At 44.9% G+C, this 27,159-nt stretch overlaps 1 protein-coding gene across 1 annotated transcript in view; it reads right to left on the bottom strand.

Moving 5' to 3' along the window:
* Window positions 1–337: 337 nt before the first annotated feature.
* Window positions 338–27,159, bottom strand: part of LOC147124084 (ufm1-specific protease 2-like) — a 182,098-nt gene continuing 155,276 nt past the window's right edge. Inside the window, exons 10-13 of the mRNA XM_085981408.1 lie at window positions 26,855–26,931; window positions 5,327–5,377; window positions 5,011–5,135; window positions 338–591 (exon numbers count right to left, since the gene is read on the bottom strand). Coding sequence (XP_085837534.1) covers window positions 508–591; window positions 5,011–5,135; window positions 5,327–5,377; window positions 26,855–26,931 — 337 coding nt within the window. The 3' untranslated portion in view covers window positions 338–507. The remainder of the gene's footprint in view (window positions 592–5,010; window positions 5,136–5,326; window positions 5,378–26,854; window positions 26,932–27,159) is intronic.

Raw genomic sequence — 27,159 nt, forward strand, 5'->3', positions numbered from 1 at the left:
GCCTGTTGCAGGCGGGACTGATTCGGGTCAATCAGACACACCTAAGTTAAAATGGCGTGGAGGCGGGAACCAGGCGTGGGGGGTCACGACCCCTAGGTTTTGCGATTTTAACCCCCCGCACGCCTAAAAGCCCGCTTTGCGGCCCAATGAAAATCGAGGCCTTAAGGTGTATTAAAAAAATCAGACAGATCAATAAACACTAATTACTAAAGAAACCATAGTGCAAGTTAATCAACTGCCTTTCAATAGGAATCTGTGACCTGAAGTGTAAAAGAGTGTCTTTACAGATGGACTATCCTGCATATGAAGCTGTTTAAGCAATAAAGTAGTGAAGATATATTTAGCTGCTGTTTTTATTGCAGTACTATACAAAACACATGTACTCAACACTCAAGTTCTTGTTTAGTTTGAAGTACACAACGATTGTAAGAGACCTGTGCATCTGAACATTCTGTTCCTTTCCAGTCACAGCTCTATAAGCATTTGCACTCATGGGTGGTGGTGGCTTTAAACACCCTCTGGTCTCTGAGGCAGGCATAAGTCGTAAAGTTCCGACTGTTCCCAGAATTCTACTGATTTCCATTCGATAGCCTAAAATACACAAGATAAAATGGTTACTTACAATAAATGTGAATTCCAGTAGTAGAATCATCCTATTTATGTTAGAGATCAACAGCTTTTAACCAAGTCCGATAGCAAAATACTGCAGATGCTGGAAATCCGAAATAACAACAGAAAATGCTGGAAAAACTCAGCAGGCCAGGCAACATCCATGGAGAGAAATTAGAGTCGACGTTGCGGGTCAAACCCTTTTAACCAAGTGCAGAGCCAGGAAAAAGTGAGGGGTGTGACGGGGGGGGGGAAATGGGGGTGTGGGCACAGGGAAAGAACATGCTGCTCCCTGATTGGTTGAAAATGAATGCTGCATCATTGGCTTGAAGCCATCATTTTCTTCCAATCCCCCAGGTGCACAATAGAAGAAACATAGAAGATAGGAGCAGGAGTAGGCCATTCGGCCCTTTCAGCCTGCTCCGCCATTCAATGAGATCATGGCTGATCATCCAAATTCAGTACCCTGTCCCTGCCTTCTCCCCATATCCCTTGATCCCTTTAGCCTCAAGAAATATATCCAACTCTTTCTTGAATATATTTAATGAACTGGCCTCCACCGCCCTCTGTGGCAGAGAATTCCACAGGTTCACCACTCTCTGGGTGAAGAGGTTCCTCCTCATTTCAGTCCTAAATGGCTTACCCCTTATCCTTAGACTATGACCCCTGGTTCTGGACTCCCCGGCCATCCGAAACATCCTTCCTGCATCTAGTCTGTCCAGACCTGACAGAATTTTATAGGTTTCGATGAGATCCCCTCTCAATCTTCTAAACTCCAGTGAGTATAAGCCCAATCGACACAATCTCTCCTCATACGTCATTCCTGCCATCCCAGGTATCAGCCTGGTGAATCTTCGTTGCACTCCCTCCATGGCAAGATCGTCCTTCCTCAGGTAAGGTGACCAAAACCACACAATACTCAAGGTGCGGTCTCACCAAGGCCCTGTACAACTGTAGCAAGACATCCTTGTTCCTGTACTCGAACCTTCTTGCTACGAAGGCCAGCATACCAACGGCCTGCTGCACCTGCATGCTTACCTTCAGCGACTGGTGCACAATAACACCCAGGTCTCTTTGCACTTCCCCTTCTCCCAATCTATTGCCATTCAAATAATAATCTGCCTTCCTGTTTTTGCCACCAAAGTGGATAACCTCACATTCATCCACATTATAGTGCATTTGCCATGTTTCTGCCCAACCACACAACCTGTCCAAATTGTACTGGAGTTTCACGACATCCTCCTCACAGCTTACCCTCCCACCCAGCTTTGTGTCGTCTGCAAATTTGGAGATATTACATCCAATTCCCTCGTCCAGATCATTAACATATATTGTGAACAGCTGGGGTCCTAGGACCGATCCTTGCGGTACCCCACTAGTCACTGCCTGCCACTCGGAAAACGACCCGTTTATTCCAACTCTTTGCTTTCTGTCCGCCAACCAGTTCTCTATCCAAGTCAATACCTTGCCCCCAATCCCATGTGCCTTAATTTTGCACGCTAATCTCTTATGCAGGACCTTATCGAAAGCCTTCTGAAAGTCCAAATACACCACATCCACTGGTTCTCCCTTATCTATTTTACCAGTTACAGCCTCAAAAAATTCCAGTAGATTCGTCAAGCATGATTTACCTTTTGTAAATCCATGTTGACTTTGTCCGATCCTGTCACTGCTTTCTAAGTGCTCTGCTATTACATCTTTTATAATAGACTCCAGCATTTTCCCCACTACCGATGTCAGGCTTACTGGTCTATAATTCCCCGCTTTTTCTCTACCACCTTTTTTGAATAGTGGGGTAACATTAGCGACCCTCCAATCCATGGGTACCGTTCCAGAGTCTATCGAGTTCTGGAAGATGACCAGCAATGCATCTACTATCTCTAGGGCCACTTCCTTAAGTACCCTGGGATGTCGACCATCAGGCCCTGGGGATTTATCGGCCTTCAGTCCCATCAATTTTCCTAACACCATTTCCCTACAAATACTGATTTCTTTCAGTTCCTCCCTTTCATCAGACCCTATGGTCCTCGACATCTCTGGGAGGTTATTTGTGTCCTCCTTTGTGAAGACAGAACCAAAGTATGTATTTAGTTGGTCTGCCATTTCCTTGTTTCCCATTATAAATTCCCCTGATTCTGACTGTAAGGGACCTACGCTTGACTTCACCAATCTTTTTCTCTTCACATATCTATAGAAGCTTTTACAGTCAGTTTTTATGTTCCCTGCTAGTTTACTCTCATATTCTATTCTCCCTTTCTTAATTAATCCCTTTGTCCTCCTTTGTTGACTCCTAAACTGCTCCCAATCCTCAGGATTATTGCTTTTTCTAGCCAATTTATATGTCCTCTCCTTGGATCTCATGCTATCCCTAATTTCCCTTGTTAGCCACGGTTGAGTCACCTTTTTTGTTTTATTTTTATGCCAAACTGGGATGAACAAATTCTGTAGCTCATCCATTCGGTCTTTGAATGTTTGCCATTGCCTATCCACTGTCAACCCTTTGAGTGCCATTCCCCAATCAATCCTACCCAACTCGCTCCTCAGACCATCGTAGTTTCCTTTATTTAAATTGAGGACCCTTGTCTCTGAGTCAATGCTCGAAATATTGCAACTAAAGAAACATGCGAGTGAATGCGTAAATAAAGAACTGGCCCAGTGCTCCAAAGGCTGGATCTGGCCTGCAGGCCCTGTCTTGGACATCCCTTACTTAGCAGTTCTGTTGGCAAATACAAGAGTTAGTTGGGCAACCAGATCCTGAGAACAATGGGAAAGACTTTCACGACCAGTATCCGAGATGACAATAATGCTCTCGCTGCATGCGACCTTGAGGTAGATGGGTCTATTATCATTTGGTGTTAGATGCTCCTGAAACTAAATTCTGAATGACTCCTTCGGAGTGGAGGTGCTTCCACCAAAGCCATCTTGCCATCAAGGAAAAAATCCCCTGACAAAGCATATAGGCCTAGAAAATGATGATGCTGTGCCCCTTTTACAAGCATTCTGAGACAGAAGTGTGCTGCCCACCATATTGGTATAGGCATCAAAAGGGGCGTCCAGGGCTCGTGCCTGAAACAGTCATTTGACCTTTTGCATATACAAATAAAGGGCCGAATGCCTGTTTGATGCCTTCGTTATCAAATTGGTTTGCCCTGAAAGCACCCGTGTCGGGCTTGCTGCGTTCAGAAAAAAATGGGGCTACATGTGGCCTAAGGACCACTGCAAAGGTAAGTTTAAAAAAAAATACTTACCTGAATATGGAGCCGAGATAATGCAGGATTGCCAGCCACCATTCAACCCCCCTCCCCCCACCCCCTGATCACTGCCTAGAACACCCTCTCTCCCAGTCGCTGTCCTCTCTCCGGTTCGCCCCCCTTTTGCCCGGTCGCCCCAGTCCCTCCCTCCTCCAGTTGTCACCTACCTTTCCTCTTCCGATTGCCCTACTCTTTCCCGGTCACCCCTCCCTCACTCTCCCCATCACCCGCTCCCTCTCCCAGTCGCCACCCTCCTCCCCCTCCCTCTTACGGTCATTCCTTTTGCCCAGTCACCTCCCCCCCCCCCCCTACCGGTCACCCTTCCTCCTTGCTGATCGCTCTTCCCCTCCCGATTCCTCACTTCTCTTGCAAGATCTGCCTGAGGACCCTGCCGGCGATGGTGCAGCCCAAAATTCAAATGGTTTTCACCAACGAGCTGCCTGGGGACATCCAGCAGGCACTTGTAGCTCACTGTTCTGATGTAAATGAGGCCCCAGGTCCAATATCAGGTGGGCCTCGGGCCTACCCACTTCGGCACAGGGATCGATCCCTATGCTCCGGTCCAGAAACTGTTTCTAGGCCATACAATTTAAAGCCTTGTATGACTGTGTAAAGCCGCATATCAACATCACTAAAACAGATTATCTGGTCAATGTTACATTGCTGTTTGTGGGAGCTTGCAGTGCACAAATTGGCTGCCACGTTTCCTACATTGCAACAATGATTGCACTTCAAAAAGTATTTCATTGGCTGTAAAGCGCTTTGGGACATCCGGTGACAAAATAAATGCAAGTCTTTCTTTCTTTTCATTTTAACAAAATAATAGAATGTTAAAGTTAAACATCTCAGCACGAAACTTCCTGGTCAGACTCAAGATAAGAATGTTTAACCTGAAATATCACAGTAATAGGGAAATAGATTCTGGCAGTAGGGGCACTGCCGACAATGTACAGCTAAAATTTATCATGTAAATCAATTGAAAATGGTGCTTAATTCTCAGGTGGAGTTGCATTTAAGACAGCCAAAATGTTTTAAAAAAAATACAAAATGATAAACCAATTCACTATTACAAATGATTTCATAATTTGATTCCAACGGGAAAGCCCTTTTAAAATTTTATACAATTATATGCTGCTTTTCCTACACATACCTTTTCAACCATACTGGCCAAGTCATCACCTCCTGTGGATTGTGCATCTAAGATAAGGAATTTGCTGTCATCCGTGGCTGCACTCACTGCCACCCCAAGGACCATATGTACCTTAGGTTCAATAACTGTTTTGTTCAGTAAAATCAGCAAAAAAGTCAGAACATCAGAAGTTAAGGAATTAATACACAAATTTAATCACATCATCATGACTATATTACTGCAAATTTTGGAGAAATGTATAACTTTGTGGCAAACTATATCAACATTTATTTTGGGAACGCAGGGCAAATGGATATAGAAAAGGATGATAAATTACCTTCGTTTGCATCCAAAGGTGGGTCTTCGACAGATTCCACACGGACAGCATCTTTTAAATCAAAAGTAAATAGAGTAGATGCACAAAAAATTGATGGTTTATCTACATGCCTTCTGTAGTTCAGCAATAAATTTGATTAAATTTTTTAAACAAATACTAAAATTAGTCACAAGACTAGTACATTGAGCTTTCTTCATAACACCAGTCTTTTAACTTTTCTATCAAGAACTGCTAAATAAAATTTTAGTTCCTATTTTTGAAGTGGCTGAACATCACTGTGTAAAAAATGTCCAAATTCATTGCTTCTCTAGAGCAACTGCTATCTACATAGGATTACATATTACATATACGGCCAAACCAGTCCATGCCAGCTTTTATGCTCCACACGAGCCTCCTCCCATCTTTCCTCATCTGAATCTATCAGCATAACCCTCTATTCCCTTTTCTCTCATATGCTTCTCCAGCCTCTCCTTAAATGCATCTATACTATTCGCTTCAACCACTCCCTGTGGTAGCGAGTTCCACATTCTCACCACTCTTTGGGTAAAGAAGTTTCTTCTGAATTCTCTTTTGGATTTCTTGGTGATTATTGTATACTGATGGCCTCTAGTTATGCTCTTCCCCACACATGGAAACATTCTCTCTCTATCCACTATCAACATTTTTCATAATTTTAAAGACCTCTATTAGGTCGCCCCTTTGCCTTTTTTCAAGAGACGAGACCCTACCCTGTTCATCCTTTCCTGATATGTGTACCCTCACATTTCTGGTATTATCCTTGTAAATCTTCTCTGCAACCTCTCCATGGCCTCTATATCCGTTTTATTATAATATGGCAACCAGAACTGTACGCAGTACTCTAAGTGAGGTCTAACCAAGGTTCGATAAAGGTTTAGCATAACTTCCCTACTTTTCAATTTTATCCCTCTAGAAATAAACCCTAGTGCCTGGTTTTCTTTTTTTATGGCCTTGCTAACCTGAGTTGCAACTTTTAGTGATTTGTGTATTTGTACTCCAAGATCCCTTTGTTCCTCTACCCCACCTAGACTCGCACCCTCCAAGTGATAAGCGACCTCCCTATTCTTCCTATCAAAATGTAATACATCACATTTATCTGTGTTGAACTTCATTTGCCAATTATATGCCCATTCTGCAAGTTTATTAATGTCCTCCTGTAACTTGTTGGTGTCATCCGCAAATTTAGAAATTGTGTTTTCGATTCCAAAGTCTAAATCGTTAATGTAAATTGTGAACAACAGTGGTCCCAGCACTGATTCTTGTGGAACACCACTACCCACCTTCTGCCACTGTGAATAGCTACCCTTTACTCCTACTCTCTGCTTTCTGTCCTGAAGCCAGCCAGCAATCTATTCTGCTACTTGTCCCGACTCCGCATTCTCTGACCTTGTTCATCAGTCTATTATGGGGTACATTATCTAAGGCGTTTTGAAAATCCAGATAAATTACATCAACTGCATTACCATTGTCCACTCTCTCTGTTACCTCTTCAAAAAATCCAATAAGGTTGGTCAAGCAAGATTTCCCTTTTGAAATCCATGTTGACTATTCATTATTATTATACTTTTGGTTTCTAGATGTTCTTCTATTTTCTCCTTTAGTACGGATTCCATTATTTTTCCTGCCACCGATGTTAAGCTGACTGGTCTATAATTCCCTGGACATAGAAATATAGAAGATAGGAGCAGGAGTAGGCCATTCGGCCCCTCGAGCCTACTCCGCCATTCAATGAGATCATGTCTGATCATCCAAACTCAGTACCCTGTCCCTGCCTTCTCCCCATATCCCTTGATCCCTTCAGCCTTAAGACATGTTCTATCCCCCTTCTTAAATATCGGTATTATGTTAGCTATCCGCCAGTCCTCTGGCACTATACCTTTTTCTAATGAATTATTAAATAGGCGTAGCAATGCCTCTGCTATCTATTCCCTAGATTATTTTAAAATGCGTGGATGCAATCCATCCGGACCAGGGGTTTTATCCTCTTTGAGTTTGATTAATTTATTTAATATATCCCCTTTTTTATTTTAAATGCACTTATCTCATCACTAATCTCATCATCATCCAATGTCATGTCCACCTGTTCTATCACCCTAGTAAATACTGAAGCAAAATAATTATTTAATATTTCTGCCATCTCTCTATCGTTATCTATGGTATTTTCCTGACTATCCCTTAATGCCCTATTCCCATCCCAACCTTCCTTTTTTTATTGATGTGCCTATAAAATATTTTACTATTTTGTTTTATGTTCCTTGATAATTTAATTTCATAGTTCCTCTTTGCCTCCCTAATTTTTTTTTGACTTTTCTCCTAATCTTTTCGTATTCTCTCTTATCATGCACTCCCCTGCTGTCTGTGTAGTTAATGTACAGCTCTTTCCTTACCCTCAATTGTTCCCTTATGGCTTTATTCATCCATGGAGTCTCATTATTGTTAAGAACATAAGAAATAAGATCAGGAGTAGTGTGGTGTATGTAACCGTTCCACCTTTAAGAGAACTATTTTAAGAGATGCACTACTTTATCTTGGCTGCTGTATACTGTAATACCGGTGGTGACCACATCGGTATATAAGTGCTGTGTAATGATTTATTGGGCAGTTCAGCCCTGACCTTCGACTAGTAAAGACCTGTTAAAGTTATTCTTGTGGTCTGTGTGCGGTGATTCATATTAACCATAACTGGAACACACAGACTTAACAGTGGCGACGATGACGATCTTACCCTGCGGCAGAAATATATCCAAGGCAGTTTAACGGGCGTCGAGAAGAGGCATCCGCCCTCATCATCCTGCTGAGAAAAGACTCGGGTCTGAAGAGCAAGGAAGAATCCTGACACGAAGCCTTCCATCAGCAACAGGCAGTGATCATCCCTTCTATCACGGTGGTGGGTAAGCCGATCAGCGACGAGCAGCAAGTCGGCCACGTTGGCTGTGAAGTAGGGGAGGGAAAAACGGAGGATATAAGGGCGGAGAACTCGACCACGGCCGGGGAAAAGAGCCGGACAGAAGTCGGGGCCAGAGGCGCTGAGACTGGGGCAGCGTAAGGCACGGGAGCCGCGGTGAATGCAAACGCAGCCGGTGTAAAAGACCGGGCTGCAAGCAGGCTGGGAGACGCAACAGCGTCGAGAGAGAGCGCGACCGCGACCGGGGAAAAAGGCCGGGGCAGCTACCGAGGCCGCGAGGCGCGGGATAAAATAAAAAATAAAAAAACCGCGGAGAACTCAGCCGCAGCCGGGGGAAAGGACCGGACTGCAAGAGGGGCTGGGAGGCACGATTTGAGAACCGCTGGGGAGGGCAAACGCAGCAATACGGCAATCGCCATTACAGCCAGCGGGGGAGAAAGGCAAACGCGGGAAGCCGCCATTTTCGTAGGCGGGGGAAGAAGACGAGCGCGGGAAACCGCCATTTTGAAAAAAAATAAAAGAAAAATTTCTTTTTGTTTCTCAAGAAGATTGCGAGGATGCCTAAGCGTGGTAACATCAACGATTTCGATCCCGATGTTGAAGATTGGGCCACGTATGTAGAACGCATAGAGATTTATTGTAAGGCAAATAAAATATCAGATGAAGATAAAGCACTAACCTTACTAAACTCAATGGGTGCGAAGACATACGGGCTATTGAAGCATCTTCTATCACCAGCTAAACCGGCGGATCAGGCTTTCGCTAATATTGTTGCTGTCCTGAGAAATCATTTGAACCCCACACCGCTGATGTTAGCGGAACGATTTAAATTTTATGCGAGAACGCAACTGAAAGAGGAAAGCAACGCGGAGTATTTAATTGAACTGCGTAAGCTAGCGAAATACTGTCAGTTTGGGGAAAGACTGACAGAGGCACTGAGAGACAAATTCGTGTGTGGATTGTCGAAAGAAGGAACACAAAAGCGGCTGCTTGAAGAGAATGATCTTACACTTGATAAGGCTGTCACTATTGCAGCATCGCACGAAGCCACAGCGAGAGGCACTGCGGAAATGCAGCTGAAGGCAGCGGTACTCAGCGTAGATCAAATGGCTTTGGGTACAGCGAAATGTTATCGTTGTGGAAAGACAACACATGATCAGAACCAATGCTGGTTTAAAAATCAGGAATGTAGAAAATGTGGCAAGCTTGGTCACATAGCTAAAGTATGCCGGTCAGGAAAGAAGACCAGCAACAAAAAGTCACCGCAGGAAAAGTGCAGAAAGGTACATAAGGTGGCTGAGAAGAGTTCGGATGAACAGAATTCGGATTCAGACTCCAACAGCAAGGAACTGGGTAGTCTGAGAATTCACAATGTGAGTAAGGAAGCTGACCTACAAACTATCTGGGTCACACTTCAGATAGCAGGAGTCCAAGTGAAGATGGAATTGGACACCGGATCGGCGTTGACGGTCATGAATAAGCAAGATTACAAAAGGTTATTCACACATATTCCCCTACGGGATACGGAGATAGTATTGCAGACATACACGGGGCAAAGAGTATACCCCATTGGAAAGATAAAAGTCAAGGTGGTACACAAGGGCAAAGAACACCAAGGAATGGACTTATATGTACTACCTGAGGGAGGTCCACCACTTCTGGGACGGGAGTGGATCAGGAAAATAAATATGGACTGGGACTCCCTCAAAGCAATAACGGTAGATTCCGGAAAAAAAGATGTCAAACCTGAACGATTGTCCAGAATATTGGATGAGGGCATATGCAGCAGTGACAGTGACAAAGCAGAGAGTGAGAACTCGGTGAAGACAATCAGCTCAGACTCTGGAACTGATGATGGTAAGACCAGCCCATGTGCAAAAGACAAGTCTAAAATGGACTTGCAGACTAATGATGGAAAAACGAAGGAGTGCATAAATGCTTCAGAAGAGAACAAAGTATCAGAACAGAATTCCACTGAACAACAACAACATAGTTTGACAGAGAATTCTGAGTCTGTCCAGTCTACAGACATGCACATTTCTGAGGGCACTGCTGATTCAAAGAATGAAAAAGAATTGCTAACCAGAAATGAAAAGGAAAGTAAATCTGATAAACAAGTCACTCTGGTCTCGGATTCATTAACTCTCAATGGAGCAGTAGATTCTACCAATAGAAAGTCAAAGAGAAATTCTGATTCGGGTAGCATATCTGCATCCGATAGCGTTGACTTGAACATTTCCCTTTCAGGTGATCTCTCTTTAAACAAGGAAAGTGGCTCTCTATCAATACGGGGTAACCAAGCATACAACAAAACTCTGAAACGAACTAGAAAATTTGTTGTCGATGGAGTGGAAATGAGTGTCACTACTTCAAAGATTATTGGTGAGGATGAGAAGAAAGCTGAGGAAATGCGATTCCTAAGGCGGCAGGAGCTGCGAGAGTTGCGGTTGCTTCAGAAGGAGGAACTCCGGGCTCGAACTCAACTCAATTTCAAACTACAACAGCAATTAGAACAAATGATTTGCCGTTTTGAGCAAGAGATGAATGCAAAGAAAAAGTTCTTTGACGCAGAGTTGGAGAATCTGGAAAGACAGCAGAAGCAGCTGATTGAGAAAATGGAACAGGAACACACAAACCGTCTGCGCGATGAGGCCAAACGAATCAAAGCTGAGCAAGAAAGGGAATATGTCAAATTCATCGATCAGTTGAAAGCTAAGAAGAAAGAGCACCCTTTTGTGAGCAGTGTCAGCAGTAATAAGCCACTCAGGGAATTGGTGGCAGAGGCAAAAGCTGAAGTGATGGAGGAAATAGAAGACAATAGAGAGGAAGCAAAAGATGATGACTCATCTGAACCATTATCACCCCTACCAGGTCACGCACGTGGTCCCTCCGAACTGAGCCAAATCAGTCTGGAAGCAGAAAAACTTCCCAAGGTACTCGAGCCTTTAGAAGTCAACAATGCTGGTTCTGAAGTTACGAAAGTTCAAGCTGTTAAGTCCAGTGAAGGACTATTAGATGAGTCACCCCAGCAACAAGAACCAGAGACCCCTGAAAGGCGTTATCCATCTCGGATCAGGAGGCCTCCTCAGAGACTGAATCTGTGAACTGTTTTTACATGAAGTTGTGTATATATGTTATTATGTTATGTTAATGGGGAATATATACTGTTAAGCTAAAAAGGGAGGATTGTGGTGTATGTAACCGTTCCACCTTTAAGAGAACTATTTTAAGAGATGCACTACTTTATCTTGGCTGCTGTATACTGTAATACCGGTGGTGACCACATCGGTATATAAGTGCTGTGTAATGATTTATTGGGCAGTTTAGCCCTGACCTTCGACTAGTAAAGACCTGTTAAAGTTATTCTTGTGGTCTGTGTGCAGTGATTCATATTAACCATAACTGGAACACACAGACTTAACAAGTAGGTCATACGGCCCCTCGAGCCTGCTCCGCCATTCAATAAGATCATGCCTGATCATCGACCTCAACTCCACTTTCCCGCCCGATCTCCATATCCCTTGATTATCATAGAATCATAGAAAGTTACAGCACGGAAGGAGGCCCATTGTGTCCGCGCCGGCCAATAAAGAGCTATCCAGCCTAATCACACTTCCCAGCTCTTGGTCCGTAGCTCTGCAGGTTAGAGTATCCCAAGAGCACATCCAAGTACTTTTTAAATGTGGTTAGGGTTCCTGCCTCTACCACCCTTTCAGGAAGTGAGTTCCAGACCCCCACAACCCTCTGGGTGAAGAAATTTCCCCTCAAATCCTCTCTAAACCTTCCCCCAATTACTTTAAATCTGTGCCTCCTGGTTTTTGACCCCTCTGCTAAAGGAAATAGGTCCTGTCTATCCACTTTATCTATGCCCCTCATAATTTTATACACCTCAATAAGGTCGCCCCTCAACCTCCTCTGTTCCAAGGAAAACAGACCCAGCCTATCCAGTCTTTCCTCATAGCTAAGATTCTCTACTCCCGGCAACATCCTTGTAAACCTCCTCTGTACCCTCTCTAGTGCAGTCACACCTTTCCTGTAATGTGGTGACCAGATCTGCACGCAGTACTCTAGCTGAGGCCTAACTAGTGTTTTATACAGTTGAAGCATAACCCCCCTGCTCTTGTATTCTATGCCACGGCTAATAAAGGCAAGCATGCCGTATGCCTTCTTAACCACCTTATCTACCTGGCCTGCTACCTTCAGGGATCTGTGGACATGCACTCCAAGATCTCTTTGTTCTTCTACACTACTCAGTGTCCTACCATTTAATGTGTATTCCCTTTCCTTGTTAGCCCGCCCCAAATGCATTTCCTTGTAGGAATGGCTAGATTCCTAACTAAAGGACTGAGGTCAAGTCAGTCTATCAAACAAACGATGTTTAATACTAATCAACAGAGTTTAAAATGAAAACACAGGAGAACTACATTACAGGTCTGTACTCTTTGCTGGCTCCACGAGGACTGGCTAGGGTGGCTCCCCAGCCTGACGTCATCACGTCATCACGTTTTCCTGCCGCTGGAGGATCGCGTGATCAACATGATGACGTCATCGCGTTTGGTCTCATCTTAAAGGGACCGCGCTATGTACATGCAATGATATAAACAAAGATACAGATTCATTCTGTAGCTGATAATTTGTTAAAGATAATTATGTACATTAGATCAGAGTCCCCCTGGTGGCTCTGCCACAACCTTACACTTCTCCCGATTGAATTCCATTTGCCACTGTTCTGCCCACCTGACCAATTTATTGATGCAGTCTACAGCTTCCTTCTTCAGTATCAACCACACAGCCGATTTTAGTATCATCTGCAAACTTCTTAATCATACCCTCTATATTCAAGTCAAGATCGTTGATATATACCACAAAAAGCAAGGGACCTAGTACTGAGCCCTGCGGAACCCTACTGGAAACAGCCTTCCAGTCACAAAACCACCCATCAACCATTACCCTCTGCTTCCTGTCTCCAAGCCAGTTTTGAATCAAACTTGACACTTTGCTCTGGATCCCATGGGCTTTTAAATCCGTGCTGACTATCCTTGATTAATCCGTGTCTTTCTAAATGAAGATTTATCCTGTCCTTCAGAATTCTTTCCAATAATTTTCCCACCACAGAGGTTAGGCTGACTGGTCTGTAATTACTCGGTCTATCCTTTTCTCCCTTTTTAAACAAGGGTACCACATTAGCAGTCCTCCAGTCCTCCGGCACCAGACCTGAAGCCAGAGAGGATTGAAAAATGATGGTCAGGGCCTCTGCTATTTCCTCTTTTGCTTCGCTTAACAGCCTGGGATACATTTCATCCGGGCCTGGAGATTTATCCACTTTTATAGCTGCTAAACCCCTTACTACTTCCTCTCTCACTATGTTTATTTCATCTAATATTTCACACTCCTCCCCCCTGATAGCAATGTCTGCTTCGCCCCTCTCCTTTGTGAAAACAGACGCAAAGTATTCATTAAGAATCCTAAGGACGTCTCCCACCTCCACACACAGTTTACCCTCATGATCTCTGATAGGCCCTATCCTTTCTTTAGTTATCCTCTTACTCTTAATATATTTATAAAACATCTTTGGGTTTTCCTTGATTTTACTCGCCAAGGATTTTTCATGCTCTCTCTTTGCTTTCCTAATATAATTTTTAATTGCACCCCTGCACTTTTTGTACTCCTCTAAAGATTCTGGAGTATTTAGATTCTCAGTATCTGTCATATGCCTCCCTTTTTTTCTTTATCCTACACTGTATGTCTCGAGACATCCAGGGGGCTCTAGATTTGTTAGTCACACCTTTTTTCTTTAAGGGCACATGTTTGATCTGAACCCTCCGGATCTCTTCCTTGAATGCCTCCCACTGTTCTGACACTGATTTACCTACAAGTAGCTGTTTCCAGTCCACTATGGCTAAATCTCCTCTGAGCTTAGCAAAATTTGCTTTTCCCCTCTTTAGAATTTTTATTCCTGGTCTATCCTTGTCCTTTTCCATAACTACCTTAAATCTAACAGAATTATGGTCACTAGCACCAAAATGCTCCCCCACTGATACGCCTTCTACCTGCCCAGCTTCAATCCCTAAAACTAAGTTCAGAACCGCCCCCTCCCTTGTTGGGCTTGCTACATACTGGCTAAAAAAGTTCTCCTGGATGCATTTTAGGAATTCCGCACCCTCTATACCCTTCACACTAATTTTATCCCAGTTAATATTGGGGTAGTTGAAATCCCCTACGATGACTGTCCTATAGTTTTTGCACTTCTCAGAAATTTGTCTACATATTTGTTCTTCTATCTCCCTCTCACTGTTTGGGGGCCTGTAGTACACTCCCAGCAGTGTGATCGCCCCTTTTTTGTTTTTCAATTCGACCCATATGGCCTTGTTTGATGATCCCTCCAACATATCATCCCTCCTCACAGATGTAATAGTTTCTTTAATCAATACCGTGACCCCCCCCTCCCTTTTTACCTCCCTCTCTATCCCGTCTGAAAATCCTGTAACCAGGAATGTTGAGCTGCCATACCTGCCCCTCTTTCAGCCACGTCTCTGTAATAGCTATAATATCATAGTCCCAAGTATCTACCTGTGCCCTCAGCTCATCTGCCTTGTTCACTATACTCCTTGCATTGAAGTAGATACCATTTAGTACAGGCAAACCTCCTTGTTGACTACTATCTAGCCCTTTATTCCTCTGTCCTTCCAATTTACTTTCTACATTTTTGTTTTCCAATTCCAGTTTTTCTTCCCTCCCTATTGATTCTATACTTAATCATAATCAACTTTATTGTCATTGTTAGTGCACAAGTGCAGTACAACGAAATGTAGGCTTGCGGCTCCCGAGAGTGTACATTTTGTTGTATCCGTGTGTTAATGGAGACACGGAATGCAGGAGTTGGTTTAACAGGTGTTTACTGAACAAAGTCTGGAGGTTAAATAAAAGATACAAGACGCTATACAGGCTTATATACCCGAGTGGTCACTACCGGTATTACAGTACACAGGGGCTCTTAAAGGTACATACACTACAATTCCTCCCCTTTTAGACAATTAGTACATAACATTTTAATTAATCATTAATTAACATGTTTACAAGAACAATAATCTACACATTTGCTGCAGTTAATCAATTATAAGTCAGTCTCTCTGGAGGCTTCCTGACTTGGTCCGGATAACGCCTCGGTGGTGTAGTAGTTTTCGGTGGGGTAGTACGTTCTTTTGGCAAGGTCGATTCGGTTTGAATGCCAGTGTCGGGTTCATCTGGTTCCAGTATCACCGGATCGGAGGTAGATACTATGGGTATCTCTGCTTCATCATTAGGCATATAGAGTTGTGGTGTAGGTTGTCCCTTTTCGGATGACTCTATGATCTGGTCAGCATGGCGCCTTATTATGCTTTCACCAATGTCCACGGTATACATCAGCAGTCCTAGTCGTGTGCAAATAGTTCCAGGCTGCCATTTCTCGGTACGGTAGTCCCGGGCCAAAACTTGTTGACCTATCTGGAAGGTTCTAGTTGGCCTTTCATTCATGCCTTGAAATTGCCGGTTCTCTACGTCCCTTCTGATGTTTGGCTTGATCAAATCCAGCCGGCATCTTAGTCTTCTATTGAAAAACATCATGGCGGGAGTTTGGTTTGTAACCACATGTGTTGCATTCCTGTATGCAAACAAGAAGTTATCTACCTTATGTTGTAGATTTATGTCTTCATTACCCATGGCCTTTATGGCCTTCTTGAAGGTCTGGACAAACCTTTCAGCTAATCCATTGGTGGCGGGATGGTATGGGGCGGACGTGTAGTGCTTAACCCCATTGTTTTTTAAGAACTTCCTGAATTCTTCGGACACAAATTGCGGTCCATTATCAGAACAGATCTGTTCAGGCAGCCCATTCCTGGCAAATATGGTCCTTAATACTGTGATGGTTTTTTCCGTGGTGGTGGAGGACATCTTTATTACCTCCGGCCACTTGGAGTGTGCATCAACCGCGATTAAGAACATTGAGTCCATAAATGGACCAGCAAAGTCGATATGTACCCTTTGCCATGGAGATGAGGGCCACTCCCATGGATGTAGAGGGGCTTGTGGTGGGGCGTTTTGGACCTTCTGGCATCCTAGGCAGCTCTTGGTCATTTCTTCGATGTCTCCATCGATACCTGGCCACCACACAAACGCTCTGGCTAGGTTCTTCATTTTCACTCCACCCAGATGCCCCTCGTGAAGCTCCTTTAGCACTTTATCCTGGAGTTTGGGTGGAATCACCACTCTGGATCCACACATCAAGGTTCCTCGGCACACTGACAGCTGTTCTCTTCTTTGCGAGAATGCTGGCAACAGTGGTTCACCATGTGCTGGCCATCCCTTCACCGTTAAATCGTAGACTCGTGAGAGAGTCGGGTCATTTCTCGTTTCCTTTTCAATGGTAGAATTTGTTACTGGTAGACATTCTACTATGGTTGAGTGGAACATCTCCACTGGGTCTACTGTAGGTGCCTCTTCTACCGTTGGCAACGGTAGGCGCGATAAACCGTCAGCATTCCCATGCTGTTTTGATCCTTTGTATTCTATGTCATATTGGTGTGCCCCTAGGAAAAGGCACCACCTCTGTAGCCTTTGCGCTGTCATAATGGGAACGCCCTTTTTAGGGTTGAATATGGAGACGAGGGGTTGATGGTCAGTCAACAAGGTAAATTTTTGTCCGTGTAGGTAATGGTTGAATTTCTTCACTCCCCACACCAGGCTGAGTGCTTCCCTGTCAATCTGGGCATAGTTACGCTCAGCTGAGTTCAATGAGCGTGACGCAAAAGCTATCGGCCGCTCCGAGCCATCAGGGAATCTATGCGATAATACCGCTCCTACGCCGTGATGGGTTGTAATGAGCCAACACTTCCTTGGACGTGATCAAGCCTTTGCATTTATGGAAGGCACATTTACAGTCTTCGCTCCATTTCCAAATTACTCCCGTTTGTAACAGTGCGTTAAGAGGGTGCAGAACAGTTGACAAGTTCGGTAAAAATTTATGATAGTAATTTATCAATCCCAGGAATGACCTTAATTGTGAGACATTTTCAGGTGCTGCCGAATTGCAGGTAAGTCCGTTTCCAATTCATCGCCACTGTTGTATCCGTGTGTTAATGGAGACACGGAATGCAGGAGTTGGTTTAACAGGTGTTTACTGAACAAAGTCTGGAGGTGAACTAAAAGATACAAGACGCTATACAGGCTTATATACCCGAGTGGTCACTACCGGTATTACAGTACACAGGGGCTCTTAAAGGTACATACACTACACATTTAGATTAAGACATTTAAACATTCAACATTCATTTGGCTTGTAATACATTAACATAAACATAACCATAATAAAGTGCATTGGCAGATGTGCAGGCTTTAGAGTTTATTTGTGGAGTTCAGTAGGATGACAGCCCTGGGAAAGAAGCTGTTCCTAAATCTGGTCATTCGGGTGCGAATGCATCTGTAGCGTCTCCCAGATGGCAGGAGGGCGAACAGACTGTGGCTGGGGTGGGTAGGGTCTTTGATGATGGTCCGTGACCTCCGTAAACAGCGTTTCTGGTATATGTGCTCTATGGTCGGTAGCCGGGTACCGGTAATGCGTTGGGCAGTTTTGACTACCCGCTGCAGGGCTTTCCGGTCATAGTAGCTACAGCTGCCATACCATACTGTGATACAGTTCGTCAGGATGCTCTCTATTGTGCAGCGGTAAAAGTTAGAGAGGATCAGGGGTGACAGGTTACATCCCTTCAGCCTCCTTAGGAAATATAGGCGCTGCTGGGCCTTCTTCACCAGAGAGGAGGTATTGAGGGACCAGGAGAGGGCTTCCGTGATGTGGACTCCGAGGAACTTAAAGCTGTCCACCCTTTCCACCACAGCCCCATGGATGTGGATGGGGGTGTGACTTCCGCCTTTAGACTTCCTGAAGTCCACAATGATCTCTTTGGTTTTCTTGATGTTAAGGGCCAGGTTGTTATCGGCGCACCACTTCACCACTACACTTCACTTAGGTATTTTGAGGATGTAACTGGTAAAATAGATAAGGGAGAACCAGTGGATGTGGTGTATTTGGACTTTCAGAAGGCTTTTGATAAGGTCCCGCATAAGAGATTAGCGTGTAAAGTTAAGGCACATGGGATTGGGGGCAAGGTATTGACTTGGATAGAGAACTGGTTGGCAGACAGAAAGCAAAGAGTTGGAATAAACGGGTCTTTTTCCGAGTGGCAGGCAGTGACTAGTGGGGTACCGCAGGGATCGGTCCTTGGCCCAGAAATTTGGGTCGGGGGCTTCCCGTGGGTGCAAGCCCTCGATCTGCACTTACCTTGCGCGCCGGCAGTTGAGCTGCAGGACCCCGTGGAAATCCGATCCGGGGCCTGGCCCAGCTGCCGGCGCGCAGTGCTTGCGTGCCCAAGGGGCGCAGTTAGTTCGATGCATCCCCTGGGATCACGTGGGCCATGGGCAGCCAATCGGAGCAGGGAAATGCCCATTCATAAGTCTTGACGGGAAGAGCTGTCAAGACTTATAAATACTACGGCCCCAAAATAGCAGTAAACCTTCAAATAATTTTTTTTTTAAAAATCAAGGCCTAGAAATTCATTAAGGCGCTGCCAGCTTTGCGGCCAGTTACCGCCTAAAGAGGGCTTCTGCGCCAAAAATGAGTTTGCGCTGATATTCAGCGCAGCGGTATTGGCGGCGGTAGCCGTTAGCGCTGCGCCGGCACCGATGACGTCATCGGTGTGCGCAGTGCCCCGGTTCCGCCCCGAAACCGGCCCGATCCCCATATTTAGTAGCGGCCGCCTCCTCCGAAGCGGCCGCAAACAGCGACCAGAAAACGGGGCCGTGCTGTAGCCTTAGTGGGGCGCTTTAAAGGGGAAGGTGCGGCCGGCCGCTTTTTCGGCGGCCGCCTGCCCGCACCTCCTTCCCCGGCCTCCTCCACCCCGCCCCCCGCGGCATTGCTGGCTGCTTTCCGCGAACCCGGCACTTCTCCGTGGTGCCGGGCTCATTTGCCGGCACTCTCCAGCGGCGATCTCCCCGTTGCAGGCAGCTCCCCCTTAAGAGAAGGAGGAGGCCTGCAGTACCGCAGCCTGCCGCTCCGCAGCGGCTGGCGCAGCGGCGCCAAGAGCGCTGAAATTCAGTGTCAGCGCCCCAAGTGGAGGCGGGCACACCCTGGTATAGCGCCCGGTTCCGAATTGGGGCGCAAACACTGAATATCTGACGATCGCTAATGGCTCCCCGCCCAGCGCTAACTTTTGGGCGCGAGCAAGCTGGCCGCCCCAAAGTGAATTTCTAGGCCCAAATGTTTTAAATAAACTATAAATTACATTAAATAACTATTTTAAACAATAGTTTAAATTTTTGAAAAAAATAATTTTATATTCTAACAGGGCTAAAAATAAATTTACCTTGCTTTAAAGTATTTAAAAATAATAAACTTGTGGAAAAAATGTTTTAATTTTAATTAATTGACCACTTACCATGTAAAAAGCAGGCCTTACGCCTGCTTTTTAAATTTCTAAATTCTAAAGACTTACCCTCACGGAAAAACCTGTAAAAAAAAAACGTAAGTTCAAAGCGCACGCGCAGACTCCCCCGCGCACGCGTTCGACCTCTGAACCCCTTCATTCAGAGGAATGGAAGTGCCGGTTTCCCACGCATGCGCAGTGCATGCAAGAAACCGGCACTTCCATTGGACTTACGGGTGAGTACCCAGCACGTACTCACCCGTGGAGACCCGAATTTCTGGGCCAATATATATTAATGATCTAGACAAGGGAAGTAGATGTAACATCTCCAAATTTGCAGACGACACAAAGCTGGGTGGGCGTGTGTGCTGTGAGGAGGATGCCGAGAAACTCCAGGATGATTTGGACAGGTTGGGTGATTGGGCAAAAGCATGGCAGATGCAATATAACGTGGATAAATGTGAGGTTATGCACTTTGGTGGCAAAAACAGGAAGGCAGATTATTATCTGAATGGCAATAGATTCGGAGAAGGAGAAGTGCAACGAGACCTGGGTGTCCTTGTGCACCAGTCGCTGAAGGTAAGCATGCAGGTGCAGCAGGCGGTTCAGAAGGCAAATGGTATGTTGGCCTTCGTAGCGAGAGGGTTTGAGTACAGGAACAAGGATGTCTTGCTGCAGTTGTACAGGGCCTTGGTGAGACCACATCTTGAGTATTGTGTGCAGTTTTGGTCACCTTATCTGAGGAAGGATGTTCTTGCCATGGAATGAGTTCAGCGAAGATTCACCAGGCTGATACCTGGGATGTCAGGAATGACGTATGAGGAGAGATTGGGTCGATTGGGCTTATACTCGCTGGAGTTTAGAAGAATGAGAGGGGATCTCATTGAAACTTATAAAATTCTGACAGGACTGGACAGACTACATGCAGGAATGATGTTCCCGATGGTCGGGGAGTCCAGAACCAGGGGTCACAGTCTAAGGATAAGGGGTAGGCCATTTAGGACAGAAATGAGGAGGAATTTCTTCACCCAGAGAGTGGTGAACCTGTGGAATTCTCTACCACAGAAGGCAGTAGAAGCCAATTCAGTAAATACATTCAAGAAGGAGTTGGATATATTTCTTAAGGCTAAAGGGATCCAGGGGTATGGGGAGAAAGCAGGGACCAGGTACTGAAATTGGATGATCAGCCATGATCGCTTTGAATGGCGGAGCAGGCTCGAAGGGCCGAATGGCCTACTCCTGCTCCTATCTTCTATGTTTCTATGTTTCCCATCCCCCTGCCAAGCTAGTTTAAACCCTCCCCAACAGCACTAGCAAACCCTCCCGTGAGGATATTGGTCCCATTCCCGTTGAGGTGCAACCCGTCTGGCTTGTAGAGGTCCCACCTCCCCCAGAAACGGTTCCAATTCCTCAGGAATCTAAAGCCCTCCCTCCTACACCATCTCTCCAGCCACGCATTCATCTGCTCTATCTTCCTATTTCTGAACTCACTAGCACATAGCACTGGTATTACTACCTTTGAGGTCCTGCTTTTTAACCTCTTTCCTAGCTCCCTAAACTCTGCCTGCAGGACCTCATCCCTCTTCCTACGTATGTCGTTGATACCAATATGGACCACGACCTCTGGCTGTTCACCCTCCCCCCTCAGAATGCCCTGCAGCCGTTCAGTGACATCCTTGACCCTGGAACCAGGGAGGCAACATACCAACCTGGAGTCACGTCTGCGGCTGCAGAAACACCTGTCTGCTCCCCTAACTATTGAATCCCCTATCACTATCGCTCTCCCGCGCCTCTTCCCCACTGCCTGTGCAGCTGAGCCTTCCATGGTGCTGTGGACTTGGCTCTGGCTGCACTCCCCAGAGGAACCATTGCCCTCACCAGTACTCAGCACCGAATACTGGTTGGTGAGCAAGATGGGCTCAGGGGATTACTGCACTACCTGCCTGGTCCTCCTCTTCTGTCTGATGGTCACCCATTCCCTCTCTGCCTGCACACTCCTGCATTATCCTGGAGTCCAAAAATCTATCTATCTCAGCCTTGAATATACTCAAAGACTCAGCATTCACAGCCCGCTGGGGCAGAGAATTCCAAGGACTCACAACCCTCTGAGTGAAAAAATTCCTCCTCATCTCAGTCTTAAATGTCCTACCCCTTATCCTGAGACAATGCCCCCTAGTGCTAGACACTCCAACCAGGGGAAACAGTTCTCAGCATCTACCCTGTCAATCCCCTTCAGAATCTTGTATGTTTCAATGAGATCACCTCTGATTCTTCTAAACTGTCACACAACACCAGGTTATAGTCCAACAGCTTTATTTGAAATCACAAGCTTTCGGAGCGCTGCTCCTTCTTCAGGTGAAGTGGAGAAATGCATAAAGACACAGCTTATATAGTCAGAGAATCATGTCAGGTGTTTACAGGTAACCTTTCCAACTGCCATTTATCACACCTCGGCAGAGAGATAATCACAGCAGTCAAAGGTGTGAATGGTGTCCAAACAGGTCAGTCAGGGAAACATTACATCAAAGAGCAATGAGGTGGGGTCACAAGGGGTCAAATATTGCAGATGCTGGGGTCTGTATGAAAAACAAAAAAACAGACAAAAAACATTTTTTTTTTTTTTTTGGCTGGAAATCACAGCAGGTCCAGCCGGACCTGCTGTGATTTCCAGCCAAAAAAAAAAAAAAATGTTTTTTGTCTGTTTTTTTGTTTTTCATACAGACCCCAGCATCTGCAATATTTGACCCCTTGTGACCCCACCTCATTGTTCTTTGATGTAATGTTTCCCTGACTGACCTGTTTGGACACCATTCACACCTTTGACTGCTGTGATTATCTCTCTGCCGAGGTGTGATAAATGGCAGTTGGAAAGGTTACCTGTAAACATCTGACATGATTCTCTGACTATATAAGCTGTGTCTTTATACTTTCTCCACTTCACCTGAAGAAGGAGCAGCGCTCCGAAAGCTTGTGATTTCAAATAAAGCTGTTGGACTATAACCTGGTGTTGTGTGACTTCTTACATTTGTCCACCCCAGTCCAACTCCGGCATCTCCACACCATCTTCTAAACTCCAGAGAGTATAGGTCCATTGTACACAATCTCTCATCATAGGACAGCCCTCTCATCCCAGGAATCAATCTAGTGAACCTTTGTAGCACCGCCTCCAAGGCAAGTATATCCTTCCTTAGATAAGGAGAGCAGAACTGTGCACAGTACTCCAGGTGTGGTCTCGCCAAGGTCCTGTACAATTGTAGCAAGACTTTCTTACTCTTATACTCCAACACCCTTGCAATAAAGGTCAACATCCTTATTGCTTGCTGTACCTGCATGCTAGCTTCCTGTGTTTCTTGCACGAGGACACCTAAATCTCCCTGAACACCAACATTTGAAAGTTTCTCACCGTTTAAAAAATATTGTTTTTCAATTCTTCCTACCAAAGTGAATAACCTCACATTTCCCTACATTATACTCCATCTGCCACCTTACTGCCCACTCACTTAGCCTATCTATATTCCTTTGCAGACTTTCTGTGTTCTCACAGCTTACTGTCCCACCTAGCTTTGTATCATCAGCAAACTTGGATACATTACACTCGGTCCCTTCATTTAAGTCATTAATATAGATTGTAAATAGCTGAGGCCTCAACTAATCCTTAGTTCTTTCCTTTTAGCGGAATATATTCTTCCTGCACTTTGTTGAACACTGTTTTAAATGTTTCCCATTGTTGTTCTACATTGTTGTTTGCCAATATTGTTGCCCATTTTTGTTTCCCAAGTTCTATTCTCAGCCCCTCAAAATCAGCTTTTCTTCAATCTATTAACCTGGTTTTTGTCATACTTACGTCCTTCTCAATTATCATCTTAAAGCGTATTATATTATGGTCACTACTGCCTATATGTTCCCCAACCTTTACTTCTCTTAGCTGCTCTGGTTCATTCCCTATTACTAGATCCACTATCAAATCCTCTCTTGTTGGGCTTTTTACATATTGGGTTAGAAAGGAGTCCTATACACATTGTAGGAACTCAATTCCCTTATCCCCTTTACCTACCTCTTCTGTTCAATTAATATCGGGGTAGTTGAAATCCCCCATGATTATTATTCTATGTTTTTTACTCATTTCCCTAATTTGTCTGCATATTTCTTCTTCAAACCTACCTTCCACTATTATGTGGCGTGTAGTGCGCCTATTAGTGTGATTGATCCTTTATTATCTTTTATCTCTATCCATATGGATTCTATTTTTGTCTTGCTGATATCTGTGTCACTTTTTTCTACTGCCATTATGTTATCCCTAATAAGTACAGCTTACTCCACCTCCCCCTTTTCCCTCCCTACCTTTTCTAAATATGTTATACCCTGCAATGTTTAATTCCCAGTCCTGATTTTTCTGTAGCCATGTCTCAATAATCCCTAGTTCCTCACAACATATGATTGCCTCCAGGTCCCCTGTTTTATTACGGACACTGTGTGCATTGCTGTACAGACAGCTTAACTCATTTTTAATAAGATTTCATCTCACTTTATGTTTAACCATCTTTTTAGATTTCTGTTCTAGAGTAACTGCTATTTATTTTTATGTCAGAGAGCCGTGTGAAATAAGAACATAAGAACATAAGAAATAGGAGCAGGAGTAGGCCATTCGGCCCTTGCAGCCTGCTCCGCTATTCAATAAGATCATGGCTGATCTACTACCTCAACTTCACCTTCCAGCACTATCCCCATATCCCTTAGTATCAAAAAATCTATCAATCTCTGTCTTCAATATACTCAACGACTGAGCATCCACAGCTCTGGGATAGGGAATTCCAAAGATTCACAACCCTTTGAGTGAAGAAATTTCTCCTCATCTCAGTCCTAAATGACTGACCTCTTATTCTGAGACTGTGACCCCTTGTTCTAGACTCCCCAGCCAGGGGAATCAGCCTCCCAGCATCTACCCGGCCTAGCCCCTTAAGAATTTTATACGTTTCAATGTGATCACCTCTCTCTTCTAAACTCTAGGGAATATAGGCCCAGTCTACTCAATCTCTCTTCACAGGACAATTCCCCCCAACCCAGGAATCAGTCTAGTGAACCTTTGTTGCACTCCCTCTAAGGCAAGTATATCCTTCCTCAGAAATGAAGTCCAAAACTGTACAAAGTACTTCAGGTGTGGTCTCACCAAGGCCCTATATAATTGCAGTAAGACTTCTTGGGGGGAAAAACTTCGCCGGGGCACTAGTTAGCACCTCTGTGCCCGAAATTCACCGGTAGCACCCCAAGAGGGAGGCGGGGCGCTACTGGAAGTGCCCCGCCTCCCTCTTGGGGCGCTGTGAGTGAATATCGCGGCGCTATGTGCCGCAGTGCCACGCGCTGAGGCACTGCAGGCCTTCCTCTCCTTATTAAAGGGGAGGGGCCTAGCGCAGGATGACCCAGGGCCCAGCTGGGCCACCAGGGATAGGAGTGCCGGCAAAAGAGCCTGGCACTCCAGTGAAGTGCTGGGCTCACGGAGCGCAGCCGGCACTCCGTGGGGCGATGCTGCTCAGAAGGCAGGGAACGGAAAAGCGGGCAGGTGCTGGCAGGCGGCCAGCAACAAAAATGGCCACCCAGCACCTTCCCTTTGATTAACGTCGCCCTGGCTGCAGGTAGCCCCCCCCGACCCCGTCTGACATAACGTCTGGCGGTAAGTCAGAGGGCGCTACCGAAAATCGCAGCCGGGGTGCGAGCGGGGCACTACACATGCCGATGATGTCATCGCGGTGCTAATGGTTACTGCCGCCGCTAACCTCCCGCTGAATTTTGTGGGAGACGTTAGCGGTGCCACACCCAGGTGCTAGTTGCTTTGCGCCCCATTAGTGCCCTCTTAGGGCGCTCATGGGAGCCGCAAATCAACCGAATTTTCCCCCCCATTACTCTTATACTCCAGTACTTTTGTAATAAAGGCCAACATACCATTTGCTTTCCTAATTGCTTGCTGTACCTGCATGTTAACTTTCTGTGATTCATGTACAAGGACACCTCGGTCCCTCTGAATATAAACATTTCCCAATCTCTCACCATTTAAAAAATATTCTGCCTTTCTATTTTTCCTACCAATGTGGATAATTTAACACTTCTCCACATTATATTCCATCTGTCATGTTCTTGCCCACTCACTTAACCTGTCATTATCCCTTTGCAGCCTCTTTGCGTCCCCCTCACAACTTACTTTCCCACCTAGTTTTGTATTGTCAGCAAACTTGGATATATTACACTCGATCCCCTCATTTAAGTCATTGATATAGATTGTAAATAGCAGAGGCCCAAGCACTGATCCTTGCAGTACCCCACTAGTTACAGCCTGCCAACCCAAAAATGACCCATTTATTCCTACTCTCTGTTTTCTGTCCATTAACCAATCCTCAATCCACGCTAATATATTACCCCCAATCCCATGAGCCCTAATTTAGTGTAATAACCTCTTGTGTGGCACCTTATCGAATGCTTTTTGAAAATCCAAATACACTACATTCACTGGTTCCCCCTTATCTACCCTGCCAGATACAACCTCAAAAAACTCTAACAGATTTGCCAAACACGATTTCCCTTTCATAAATCCGTGTTGACTCTGCCCATTCATATTATGATTTGCTAAGTGCCCTGTTACCACATCCTTAATAATGGATTCCAGCATTTTCCCGACAACTGATGTCAGGCTAACTGCTCTATCGTTCCCTGTTTTCTCTCTCCCTCCTTTCTTGAATAGCGGGCTTACATTTGCTACCTTCCAATCCGTATGGACCGTTCTAGAATCTCGGGAATTCTGGAAGGTCAAAGCCTAAGCATCCACTATCTCTATAATCACCGCTTTTAAAACCCTAGGATGTAAGCCATCAGGTCCAGATGATTTATCGGCATTTAGTCCCATTAATTTCTCCAGTACTATTTCTTTACTAATTTCTTTAAGTTCCTCATTCTCACTAGACCCTTGGTTCCCCACTATTTCCAGAATGTTTTTTGTGTCTTCTTCCGTGGTCAGATACAAAGTATTTGATTAACTTGTATAACACAGCCTAATAAAAGACCTCTCTCTCACGTTATGCAATTTACCAGCCACATTTTTATGTAGAGTTTTAATAAAGTACAAAAGTTAAGGAAAATATAAGAGTGAAGTCACAAACTTACAAATCACAATTGGAGTTCCTTGCTGTTCGAAATGAGCAACAAGATCGCCTGTCTCCATACGAGTCTCAGTACCTGACCTGTAAAAATTAAAGCATTTAATTTCCTTTCTATACAAAAGAACATAAGACCATAAGAAATAGGAGCAGGAGTAGGTCATTTGGCTCTTCAAGCCTGCTCCGCCATTCAATAAGATCATGGCTGATCTTCGACCTCAACTCCACTTTCCTGCACTATCCCCATATCCCTTGATTTCTTTAATATTCAAAAATCTATCGATCTATGTCTTGAATATACTCAATGACTGA

This window comes from Somniosus microcephalus, chromosome 1 (assembly GCF_052327205.1).
Source record: "Somniosus microcephalus isolate GS21.2 chromosome 1, FLI_Smic_1.0, whole genome shotgun sequence".
Taxonomy (NCBI): Eukaryota; Metazoa; Chordata; class Chondrichthyes; order Squaliformes; family Somniosidae; genus Somniosus; species Somniosus microcephalus.